General features: G+C 41.0%; 1 protein-coding gene across 4 annotated transcripts in view; it reads right to left on the bottom strand.

Annotated features, from left to right (window-relative positions):
• CHD1 (chromodomain helicase DNA binding protein 1) overlaps window positions 1–12,103 on the bottom strand; it is a 56,611-nt gene extending 44,508 nt beyond the window's left edge. For 3 of the 4 annotated variants that reach the window (XM_084225881.1, XM_084225884.1, XM_084225883.1), the window contains exons 1-2: window positions 11,777–12,103; window positions 9,788–9,997 (exon numbers count right to left, since the gene is read on the bottom strand). In XM_084225881.1, coding sequence (XP_084082007.1) covers window positions 9,788–9,840 — 53 coding nt within the window. In that variant the 5' untranslated portion in view covers window positions 9,841–9,997; window positions 11,777–12,103. The remainder of the gene's footprint in view (window positions 1–9,787; window positions 9,998–11,776) is intronic. The other variant, XM_084225882.1, reaches the window with a different exon arrangement.
• Window positions 12,104–13,342: the final 1,239 nt, after the last annotated feature.

Genomic DNA, 13,342 nt, shown 5'->3' with positions numbered 1-13,342 from the left:
CCGGTGCTTTTCAAAAGAAACTCATGCCATAGAGATAGCATTTTGAAAACAGATGTTTGGAAAAGTTTCCATCATTATATGATCATATTACTAAAACCAATGCGCGTTACCTGAAAAAAGCTATTGTATCTATACACATTAAAAGCTGGGAGATACAAATTTCCAGCCTTTAAAAAAATCTTCCAAGAAGTTTCAATGGGTTTTGAACCCATTTGTTACAAACATGAAAACTACAATCCCTTCAGATTTACATGGATGAAATTATTGACAGGGTACTTGGAAATTTACTAGACAAAATTTAATAAAAACCTCCATATAATTAGCTGTTGTGATTGAAAAAAAAAAAGTAATACAACTAATAGTAGTAAGTGCAGTAGACAATGCACTTCTTCCATCTGAAGCCATGTCTCTTTGCTGGGTATCGTCTTCAGTTGTGCTAGTCATTAAAATAAGGTAACAAAATAAACTTAACAAAGAACCATACCTTCAAGCCACTGTGTCACAAATGTTAAACCAAGACATTACTAAAAAAGAATATTCTTAATATTTTTCTAGTAAGTGCTAAAAGGATTATTTTACCAATAAAACCCTAATATTTTCAAATATGAAATCTTTATCTCATACTTTTAAATTTTCTAATTCTTGTATATGTTTTCTAAAGGTAGATTTTAGTACACATATTAGTACATTTATATACTTCATATATAAATACATTGAGATGCATGCTGAAATATTGACAGGAGTGTGCAAACAACAATTTTAGAGACCACTGCACTAAGGCATTAAACAAAAAAGGTAAAGGAGAGATGTCCTCCTTCACCCAGACAAGAAGCAAGCCTTGGTTATTAAAAACAAACATCAGTCTGTAATCCATTTTGCAAAATTAACTATGACCCCTGTCCACATGAGCAGTAATTCAGATTAAATCCTAGTATGCTAGATGCTAAACTTAAAGAGTAGAAATGGAATAACTTAAGAAGAGGTATATTCATTTACACACAGGGATTCAAAGAGAGCATTTATAGCTGTCATCTCTTCATAGCAAAAGAGGAACGCAGAAACAAGAAACAGAACTGTAAAATTTCTCTTTAACTGCTCCTACCATTGCTCTGAGTTAGAGAAATATTTACACACTTCATACTGGGACAGCATACCGCCCTGCCACACTTTGAAAACAACTTTTTCTGACATTGATATTGTTGCCCTCTCCAATGTCCCCTGTGATGTCAGAGAGAAGACAGAGCTTTTCAAAACTGCCTCTGTTCTCATAAACATCCTTAAGCATCTACGAAAACATGGAAGAAACAAGCAGGATTGAGCAGGCAGTATTTCTTGAGACTGCTGTCCTGAAACCAAGGCATAAACCAGTGAAAATCAACACAGAATCTAGGAAAAAACCCTAAACCAATTTCAAATGAAAAAGGTGTCTTTGGCATTATTCAATTTTAGCACATCTACTACATGGTGTAACACCTTCTCTCCTTTCCCCTAGGACATGGAACTGCATGATTAGTAAAACAGGCAACACCACAGAGAACTCACACCACACTGCAGTGTCTAGCAGTACCACTTCAAATTTAGAGCGTATTTACCAGTTTTTGAAATGCAATTGTTTGAGTTTCTTAAGGTCATAAGAAAATACATACAGAAGTTTCAGACAGATTTTTAGTAGCTCAGCTGACATTTTCTTCATCTGCTGAAATGGGACATCCCAACACAGCTATAACAAGGCAAAAATAATTATAATCAGCTGGAGAGAGGTCTAAAAGCTTTTCAGAGCATGAAGACAAATAATCTTTTAACAAGTAATCTCTGATTTCAACAATTTGTATTAGCAGAATTTCAGAAATGGTTTCATCTTCCTTGAAGTGGAAAAGGAAAAGAAATGTGAAATAAGAAGAGGATATGTATTTTCTGAAAACACTCAAGGGAAGCTACTAATGCAAACCAAATGCTAAGTGAGAATATTTCACACTATGCTAAAATTTGACTTTTAAAATCATTGCTATGACAAAGACAAAAAACCTGTCTGATAAAAAGGCAGTTTACCTGCACTTAAGAAACAGAACAAAAGTTCTACAATGAAGGTATTAAAAACACAGGGAGATAATAGCAATGAGGTAGTCATAATATCTGGTTGCTTTCTTTTCCATGTTGGCCTATGGGATTCTTTAACTTCACCTGCATTTTTCCAGGTACAGTCCATTAGCAATTTATTTTCTAGCCAAAGAACTTTAAGCCTCAGCTGATACAGTTTAACTAGGGTCCTTAATTTGACCAACTTTCCTTGCAACAAGTAACACCCATTAGTGCAAAGTAGCACCACTGACTTTCACAAAATTAATCACCTGAATTGACATTACAAATTACCGACATTCTGGTGTCATATTGCTAGGGGAAGAATGGCAAGGAACATTAGGTATTTCCTAAAACACCGATTGGAATACCATAACAACTTGCTGTCTGCTGCTGTCTGCTATCACACAAATACGGTCTCAGAAACAGGGCTTCTGGTTACCTCTCTTAAGAGTTCGTCTTACAGAAAAAGAGACAACAAGTGTTATTTCTTGACAATTCTTCTTCCTATACATGCCAGGGTCTTTGCTTAAGTTGCCTTATTGTAAACAGTATAGCAAAGCACAAAAGTGGATACCTTACCTATACTCCCGTAGATGCCTAAGGAAGAACAGGACAGATGACCTAGATAAAACTTAACCAGCCTTTTATTTTGCCTGTGCATCTGTTTCTACTTTTTTCTTTCTTCCAACAAAAGCCGGATTAAAACAAAAAGAAAGCCAGTAACAAAAAGAAAACTCCATTCTTAGGCAGCACAAATTAGCACCTACCTCTTTCTCAAATCCTTTCCAAACTTAGTCAAGATGGTCTCTCTACAGGACACTGAAGAGATGGAACCTACTTTTTATATTCAAGTCTTCTGTCAGAACAGTCACTTTACCTAACATAATCAGAGGAACTATCAGCAAAACAGACTTCATTCTCAGGAAACTAAGAATGTTTGTCATGAATCTGTGCCTGTCAAATTCGTGCTACTTTACCACGTCACATTATGTTTATCCCTTCCTTCCTCTGGTCTTGTACTGTTGACTTCTTCAAACCAACTGTACTTTATTGTCCAATCTGTCTTCTTTTCTTACCTTTTTCCCAGATGACTGGGATTCCAAAAAGCCAAATGGCTCCAGAAATTATAAACACTATCAAGACCACAACATGAAGTGTAGATGCAAATAGGGCAAAGGAAGTTAAGCTACATAACAGAAGTGTTATTATACTAGATACAGTAATACAATGTTTGCTAAGATTAACCATTGAAGACCATTTATGCTTTTAGGCACTTAACTCCATTAATCAAAACAAAATTTAAGTCCATCTTCTGCATCACACAAGCCTTCTTCCCTCCTCCACTTCCAAGCAAATTACATGTATTACTTATTTTTTAAAAGGTAATATGAAAATGTCATTATTTGTTTAAAGATGCTCTTGAATAAGAAACCTTAAATTGCATTCACTTTGCCCAACTGAAATAGAAAAAGCAAACACTCAAAAACCCAACCTTCCCTCTCCAAACGAAACTAACACTAGTATAAAACACTGTGCAGAACAGCGGACCCTCATAAGGATATGGAAAATAGAAACAATCATGATGGATAAAGCACTAATGATCTCCTTGGTACTGCTGAAGTGAGACTATTTCTTTACTGTGCAAACAAACCCAGTAATGATGAAAAATTCAGCATTCAGCAGTAACTTCCAGTAGCAGGCCAATAGCATATACTGAAAATAAATTGCAGGTATCAGGATGGAAGTTTGACATGAAAAATTAGTTTCATGTATGTTGACAAATGGAGGTGTAAAGTCTAGAAACAGCACTTTCCAGGATACACACTTAAGAAATCTCTTACCTCTAGCCCTTGATAGTTCCAACTGCACAGCAGCACATGTCAAACCTGATTTGGTATGGAATTTAGCAACACCCTGAAATAATTTGTCTGGTTTTTTAATGAACACTGTCTCTGGGTACTCCCTACATGTTCAAATCTATGCCTGAATGCAGTATTTATTTGTGAACTCTTTGAAGGAAAAGCAACATGGGTTACAGAAAGTACCAAAGCAGGTAACAGGTTAAAACAAATATAATTTTTTCTCCCCAACTTCCCCAAATAAATACCTACACAATGAAACTGGGGAACGCTTTGGGGAAATGACAGGCTTTAAACAAGTATCCTGCCACACAGCCGTAACTTTAGCTGCCCCAGTCTTAAGTTCAGCTTCACTAGCTTATTCTTTAGAACAAGGTGCCCCTGAGAGGATTGTACAATGAGAAACTAGGCACTAGGAATACATATCCTAAAACGGGAAGCTAAACAAGTCACATTGTGAAAGAAATGAAAGAAAATTTAGACTCCTGTCTAGGATAATAACTGATCCAAGAAGAACCAATTTAACATCACTGATTTCAAGTGCATTCATTAGACAATGTTACCTTAGTTATCTTCTGTTTCAAGACTAGTAAGACAAAGCGTAACAACTTAAGGAAACTAAAGCTCAACATACTAAAAACCAAAGAGACTACTATCTGCAGAGTCTCTGAAACTTATGTGAGATGACAATGGACTGTCTCCTTTGACGCTTGATTGTTGGGTTTTTTAAAAAAAAGATGAAGGAAAAAAAGCATAGGAATATGAAGAGCCCATTTAAAATGTGCAGAAGTAACAGATACTGAATGCCAAACTCATAAAATTACACTAAGTTTCTATACGCAAATGCTATGTAAATAGTAAGCTTTTTTATTTCTTCCAGAAATCTTAACTATTTAACTTAATTACAATGCATAAGGCAGATTAATCTTATTCATCACTGCCAGTAAAGAACAGAGGGCACAAAGAGTATAATGTTCAATCTGCCAAATGATATTTCCTGTCCTCAGCTACTATAGAGTATGAACTGCATTGAATTTTCCTGGTATAGACTAATGAACATTCACCAATATTGTGTTTCCTGTCCTGCAGACTAATTATTTGCTGCTACTACAGTAAGCAAAGCAATGTTATCAAAATTAAACTGATTACCTACGAACTTTCATGACCTTATGAACTACATTTCAAGTCTTTATTTGAAAGATGCAAGTCACATGTCTTAACAGCACAAAGTTGTTCCAGGAACCCTTCACAGGCAGGAGGTATCAGTGATTACACAACAAAGTAGTAGACCACTGGGTAATCTGAGAAACCATCAACACATAGCTGGATCCAGGGGCAACAAAATGATGTCTTTACTGGAAGCTCCTTAGAGACTACCAGCAAAATAGTATTACATGGAATTTAATAAACAAACAAAACCAAACCTTTAAAACCCCGAACAAACAAACAAAAAACCAACCAAAGAAAACAGTTGAAGACAGCTGAGGGACCACATCTGGTCAGGTCTGATGTATCATAACACTTCATTTTGTTGTAAGGAACATGAAAAGCATGCATCAGCTAAAATCTTGAAACTCTCAGAAGAAAGGAATTTAATTTAAAATATGTGGTACAGGTATAAACCTGGGATAAACTCAGCACAAAACCAAACACAGGGATAAACTCAGCACAAAACCAAACATCTGATCACATGCAGATCAAGAGCCAGATCATGAATTTTTAATTTTTTCTTTTAGTTGGAAAGGTTTCTAGGAAAAAAATACTTGGATGCTCTCTCTGAACTCTTCCAAAAAAGGAAAAGATGCTTTTAACTTGGATTTGGACACCTTATCATGCTTTAGTATGCTTAATTCTTTAAGAGATTGTTCCTGGTAAAATAACCACTAGTTAATTAAAGAAAAAAACACTGCAAAGAGTTTGCTTTATCCACTAGCCGTTTACAGTACATGCAACAGTCTTCTTTACCATTCAGGTACTTTTGTTGATCTGAGAATTCCTGAGCAGTAAATATGTATGTAAATATATACAGTTTTATTTATATGCTCTCTCTTGTTGTATGTGTATATTTTTACTAACTCCTACTAAACTCCTACTAAAAAGAAGCCAGTACATACAAGTAATTCTGCAAATATGCTTAGTTAATTTCTATTTTAACTTCAACTTAGATTTCAGGAAAGCGAGAACCTAAAGTCATGGCTTTAAACAAATCTTCTTTACTTTCTATGGAAGGTATGCATTTATATAGTAAATTGAAGCCTGTTGACCAAGTCTTTACTCTCTACTTATTTATGTGGTCCACAGATTACACAGTTCACAAAACAAAGTAAACCCACTGAAATTCCTATCTTCTTTTAACATCAACTTCCAAGTGTGTAAAGACTTGTAGAAGTCTTTGGTGCAAGCAGCTGCTTCCTGCTTACTGCAAAAATGGCCAGCTACCTTCCACTCAAGCTACATTGAGCACATGCCTTTTTACCAAGGAAAGAAAGGTGTTCTGAAGTCCTCTGTGCCTTGTTCTGCAGAAACAAATACCAGCAAAGAGATGGGAAATCAGATTGTTATTCAAATAGTGCCAACATTTCATTGCTGCAGTCCTTGTTCTACCTGGCACTTGTCTTGCAGTTCAGGCACAACTGCCCTTTCTTGCTGATTAAGCTTTCTTATTGCTACGTAACTCAAACGTATGTATTCATATTGAAGTTTCTATGATAAATTGTACTGAACGCCATCAAGGACACTACATGCTCTGCTTCAGTAAGCTTCTCAGCATACTGCTAGTAAGTCTTTGTGTCTACACTCACTTGCTATCCAGATGAACAGTATCTGTGATATTTTACCTTGAGGTACATAAAAACATTATAGAATAGTTATTTCTAGTAAACAAGAAACTGGAAAGTAGACTCCACTGTGATTACTGGACAGAAAATGGAACACCAAGCAACAAGACTAGTTAACAACATTTACAACAATTTCCAGCACGCTCAGTTCTAGTGCTGATTTAGAGCTTCAGAGGCTGAAATAGGCAAAGGAAGTCCAAATGGTGTGGCGATGCACTTTTCCACCATTAGCAAAAGAGAACTTCAGGATGAACACCTGCAACCAGGGAAAGTTTTCTAGTGATCTAGCAGACAGATGAATAGATGTAATGCTGGAAAGGTATGAAACAGTGTGGCAAACTCTTCATTCTTCTCACTTCAGAAAAAACAATCACCCTCACAGCTGGACACAGTGAATAAAGGCAAGCCACAATCCCTACCAAAGTGCATCAAGTCAAAGATCCATTATCAGTCCCTTCTCCCGCCCTCCTACTGCTGAGAATACTACAAGCTTTCAACAACTTTTTCAAGTCATGGTGTTTCCATAAAACACCATGAATGTAAAATAAATGAAAATTAATGAAATGAATGAAAATAAAACAACACAGGAATGGAACTTGACACTATACACCAAAGGCAAATGAACTGCTTTACTGCACTTCTCAAGCATTAAATTTGCAAACTGACACAAATCTTCAAAGACTGCTCCTACTTAACACCAATGCTGGCGCTTAGATGATCACTGTACTCCTCTTCACCTCTTCTTTATTCCTAATTCTTGATTTTGATCTTTTTTGCAATTGACTCCCAGCAGCAGTTCTCAATTTCTTTCTTCACTTATTTTATTTCCACCCGTAGCATTCTGAACAGAATGGGATCACTATAAGCTTAGCAACTTTAGGTTGCTGATTTCTACCTCCATTCTCTAAAATTCACACATCCAGATTTGAAGGATAATTACAGCAACATATCCCAAGTTACAGTAAAGTATCTGTCTACAGCTGCAGCTTGCTAAGGTACCTCACCTCAGAGTGAAAATCATCTAGAGTACTGGAAATCTACACATTAAAGTAAAAAACTACTCAGCTATAACCCAAGGATAAAAATATAAAAATATTCGGCATTATTTTAGTAATCGAACTGGGTTAGACAGAAGAGAGTTCCATCATTTAAAATGCCAAGCTTTCTTGCTTCACTTATGCTTCATTAGCTTCCTGATAATGAACATGAAAATAAACTTTCCAAGGCCTGCCTTTGAATTAGACTATAGGGTTGTCAAGTCTTGGAAAAACATTTATTTGGATTTAAAAATTTTTTAAAGTTTTAAGATGTGCTCAGCAGAACATTTAAGATGAAGAATAAAGTCTCACTTTCCAGGCAAATATGAAGTTTTGAGTACTGTGTGCATCCTCCTGGTACTTATTCTTCATTAAATTCATGGGAATTTTATGACATTTTAATTACTTTAGTCTTATGAACAGCTACAGCTTTTAAGTAACTTTGATATACAGATAGTTATGGGCAATCACAGTTCAATACAAAATAGTTTCTCCACAGACATTTAGCAAGGTGGCTTCTTTCAAGCAGTAAGAAAATTCACATGCTAACTTGACCCAGGTAGGTTCATGTTCCTTGGAAGGTTTTGGTTTGCCTTTTTTTTAAAGCAACAAGCAATATTTTTCCCCATAAGAGACTTCATACTTGTTTGTTAACTGTAATAGTATCAACTTTATAGGAAGCAGAAATCTTCAAAAATTACTATGTGTTAAGAGCTTACGAATTATTCACAAAATTGAAAATCTACTGTCTTTCTAGAACACTTCTGCATATAACAGGAATCTTGACATAAAAATAGACAAGAATTATAAAAGTCTCTTTAGTTTCACTGTTCATAAATTTTCTCGTGATTTGTACCCAGGGTCACCTAAACAATTCTCTCCCTGTCTTCCCAGTCCATCATACACTGCAGAAGTTTGATGGCCAGCAGAGGCTGACTGATTAGCTAGCAGTTATATGTTCTTCTTGCATTTCTTCTCTTGAGGCAATAATTCAGATCTCTCTCTACCCAGCTGGAAGTTTCATAGTCTGCAGAACGTTTTCTTTATGGCCCACTGACTGATAAAATTAGCTAAACAGTTGAACAGGCTGTAATCTGACAGGAAGAGGGGCAGAAAAACAGCAGAGTCACAAACCACCTCTTAGAGGAGAAGTCTAATGCTCACCTTTTATTGGTAAGTTGATTTTTAAACCTCTAGGTGTATCGTATTTCCAGTTTTAGAAATATAAACTTTGTAGTGCAGGAGGGGCTTTTTGAACTTGGAACTGTCCTAGTAAGTGAACTTAATTCCACCCCCTACAAACTGGCTGTCACCCTGCATGGACATAAGGACATTCTAATCAGGCTCCTCCAAACATCTGAACATTCTGCATTTGATAGAAGACTGTAATTTGACATTAGAGAACTGATTTTAGGTTTCTTTTTAGTTAAGAACATGGCTGGACAACAGTCCTTTTTACTTCCAAAAACAAATACAAAGTTAGCACTTTCAGCTACACAAGTCTGACAGCCCTGAAGAATGACAGAATCATAAAGTATTTGATATCAATAACTGAAGTGAACCACTGCTCCTTTGAAGACAACCTTTAGGGTTTTATACAACATATATTATGCACGTTTGCCTCACACTTTATAGAGGATAGCTTTAACACTTTACTTCAATGTTTTTGAATTTGTTTTTTCAGGCAGTTTTTTTCCTCAAGAGAGATACTATGCTGCTGGATGCTGACATGGCTTTAATACTACTTCAGCTTTATTATGTAAGACATATACATGATCATTCCCATTCTTAGCTGAAATGATGTGAAAGTAACAAGCAGATTAAGCACCTGCAAGAAAGCAAAGCCAGTCTTCCTAACTACGATCTGCCTGCTAACCACCATATTTCAGCATTCAGTTCAAATATAAATTAGCTTCAGTAAATAAAATGTAAGAAAATACATAGCCAAGAATAACTGAAATAAACAAGTGCTTACCTTGACTCTCCACTACTGTTTCCTACACTTTCTTCATCACTATGCCCATTCATTGTAAATATTAAAAAGTTAAAAAAAATAAATAGAAGTCCACTCAAGGTACAAGGTGGATATCAGGAATCCACTTCTTGCTACTCTGTATGTTTTCCAGACACCGTATGTGTTTGCTTTAGTGTTCTCAGTGGGAACTCAAGATTTCTCCCAAAACACCTAAAATAGGAAAGGAAAACATTAACACAATTTTAAAGTATGTTTTCAATTAAAGATATACCAAAAATAAAGCTTTTTTTTCCACTAACAGTGAAAAGGGGCAGGTTTGACGTCATGTCTGTAACTCAAAAAAACTTTTTTGTGTGTTACCTTCATGGCTGATCATTTTATCACTATTTCCTTTTCTGAGGGGAAAAAGATAAAAATTCCTGCTGTCTGTGAAAACAAGAATAATGTCCAGAGAACAACAGGTCTTCATGTTATTTATTTAAAAAATACTGGAAGATCTAAATAAAATACACAAAATGCAGGGAAAAAATGTTGTGCTTTTTTGTTTGACTGCAGCAGGGTTCCAGCATACACTTCTTTTTGCCATTATTTTTCTTTATGCTTATGATCAACTTTTTATGGATGGTGCTATAAAGACAGCAATTTCTGCTGAACTATTAGCTCCAGAATAGGAAAAATTACAGAAATTTTCTTTAGTACTGCAGGGTGAGAACAGTTTACTGCCTGTCCGCACTATATATCATGTCTTAACTTTGGGCATTGAATGCAGGACAAAACAGATCTAAATATTAAAGAAAAAATTGCTACTAGAAGAGGTAGGTAAATATTAATGTTCTTCTAAGATCTTCTCAGTAAAATGTATTTCATACACAAAACATAGTGCAAGCATTTCCAGGAACACACGTAATGCTACCCACTTACAGTTGTGGGCAGGAGCAGGAAGATAAAAGACTGTACACGAGCTCCGACAAAATCAAACCAGCAAGATCCCAGAGATGGAATGAACATTATTCCAGATATATCAGTCTCCTAGGCCTGATTACTACGCATTTAGTATTCGATGCAGCCAGAGAAAGTTTAGGCTCACGGTAAATAGGCCGCCAAGTACAAGCTCAGTGATAATCAGATCACGCGCCCTCGTGGACTTAGTGGTGCGCAGGCGATTAGGGTCTTGCCCGCCACGGGGTGCTCCCCAAGAACAAGCTACAGCCCAACCCCGAGCCCATTGAGGCGGTGGTGAGGGAACTCTCGCTCTGGGGCGGGCACTGCCTGCACTGAATCGTCGGATCGCTCTGGAGGACGAACAATGGCGATGATTAACGGGAGCGAGATCGGAAGGAGCCCCGGAGCCACAGCGGGGACACGAAGAGCAACTGGGGACCCCGCGGGTAAGTAGGGGGGGCGCCGGGAAATCCCGCGACGGCACGAACCGCCGCGCCTTGGGCACCCCGGAAACATCGCGGGCGGCGGCAAAACTTTCTCCCCGCCGCCCGCTCTCTGCTCCGGGCCGATCCGATCTCGACTCACCCTCTATTGCCCGCGCCGCTCTCTCGCTGCCCGCCCACAGGGAGCGCGGGCAGCGCCAGCCGCTCGCACCGCAGTCGGCGCGGCCTGCACGGGCGCCGCTCTCTGGCAGCGCTTCCAAGGCCACCGCCGCCGCCCTCCACGATCGCTTCCCCCGGCGCCCCCCACGGCCCGGAGCGGAGCCGCTCTCGGGCCGCCCGGGCGGTTCCGCACTGGCTCCCCCCGCAGGAGCGCACGGGAGCAGCTCGACCACACTGCCCACCTCGGTCCCGGAGAATCCCTCCCTGTCTCGGCGGAGAACAGGCAGAGGGCCCGAGGACCCAGCCCGGCGCCGGGCATCGACCCCCCTCGAGACCGGCAGCGGGGCCGCATTTCCTCCGCACTGCCCGCCCCCCCTCTGGCTTTCATCTCCGACAGCTGCACAGCTCCCGGCCGGCGAAGGGAGCCATGGCGGCCTTTGCCTACCTGCGGTGCGTGGGGCCCGGCCGGCCCTACCCTCCCAGGGACCCCCAAGGCCCGAGGCCTCTATGCGCCCCGCGGGGCGTACTGCCGCTCGTACCGCAGCCCCGGGTCACGGGCGGCTCCCGCGGCCGCGGCCGGGCCTGGGCGGCAGCCGCTGCTCTTGCCGGCTCCGCGCTGCCCGCGCCGCGGGCTCGCTCGCTCTTTCGCTCGAACAATGGGGTCAGGACCACGCTGGGAGGGGCGCAGGGAGAACCGGGGTGGGCGCAGCTCCGGTCCGCCGCCGACTCCTAAGTCCTGGCGACCGCCGCCATCACGCCGCCGCTCCGTTCAGCCTCCCCCTCCCGCGGTCGGATGGAAACCCCGGGCGTGATGTCAGCCCTGCGCCCTGGGACCGACCGGCAGCGGGAGGAGGAGCCTCGGGCGGGGGAGATGAGCGGCAGTCCCGCCGCCAGGCCTCGCACAGCACGGCGGAAGCCGTGCGGTCGCTCTGGGAACCAGCGGGCTCGCTACAGCTCCCGCCCGCCATCTGCCCTTACCTCTTTTCTGCCTAGCGCTGGGAATACTCCCATTCCGGTGTGCGGGCGCAGCGCGCTGCCTGAGGAGTGCCATAAGCTGAGCGCCGCGGCCGCAGCCCGGAACGGGCCGCCTGATTCTACGCTGCGCGGCGCAGGGATTTTGTTTGCCGTTTTCGGTGTAAAATCACGAGCCGACGACAAATCGAACCGCGTTTCTCACTTCATGCGGTCACAAGCGGTGCTGAAGCGTGCTTGAGGTTTGGACTGTTCCCTGGCAGGGGCCTGGCCTTCCTCCTTGAATCCAAATATCTACACCCGATCTTATGCCTGCTCCTTGCCAGTGATAAGCATGGTTTAACCAGGTCGTTTTTGGAAAAAACCGAACGACCCAGCCCCGAGAAAAACAACGCACAAGGAAAAAATAATTTTGTGTGTCCAAATGTTCCCAGAGTGAGTGGCAAAAGAAAGTAGCAGCTGAGTGAGAATGTGCTGTAAACACGGTGCTGGAAAGTGGAAGCAGCTTACCTGCCTTCTTCCTCGGGAAAGCACACCTGCGCTGTAAGGCTCTGTCACTCTGCAAGAGGATTGTGGGGACATTACTGACTGACATAGAGCACCAGACCTTTGAACACCCTGCAAGGGTGAAAGAGGTCAGACAGCAGGAAAACAGTTCCGTCATCAGTGAAGGAGATCTTGAAGGAAGATACTCACCGTGTGGGCATACGAGAGGAAGATTGTCACAGCAGCTGTCAAATTAATTCAGGCTCGAAGAGTTGTGTTGGCCAGGACCCAGATGTGAGCCACAGCACTCAGCTGGAGACCTTAACTCATGGTTACTCTTCCAGGGTGAGCAATGCTGGCTGCCTTGGTGCTCAGTGATGTGTGGGACAGCTGATGTACACACCACCCTGTAGCTGAGTTGGTTAGGTTTCCTGGAGCCTGCCAAGGAACCTTCAGTGCACCAAGCATGATGTGGTGTTGGCTGTGACACTCAACAATTCCCTGTCTGAGGAGATGCAGAGGCCAGATGAGGCATATACAGTGACTCAATTCT

This window comes from Fringilla coelebs (assembly GCF_963513975.1).
Source record: "Fringilla coelebs genome assembly, chromosome: Z".
In the NCBI taxonomy this organism is placed as follows: domain Eukaryota; kingdom Metazoa; phylum Chordata; class Aves; order Passeriformes; family Fringillidae; genus Fringilla; species Fringilla coelebs.
The sequence above is the reverse complement of the archived record's forward strand: the minus strand, read 5'-3'. Positions and strand labels throughout refer to the sequence as shown.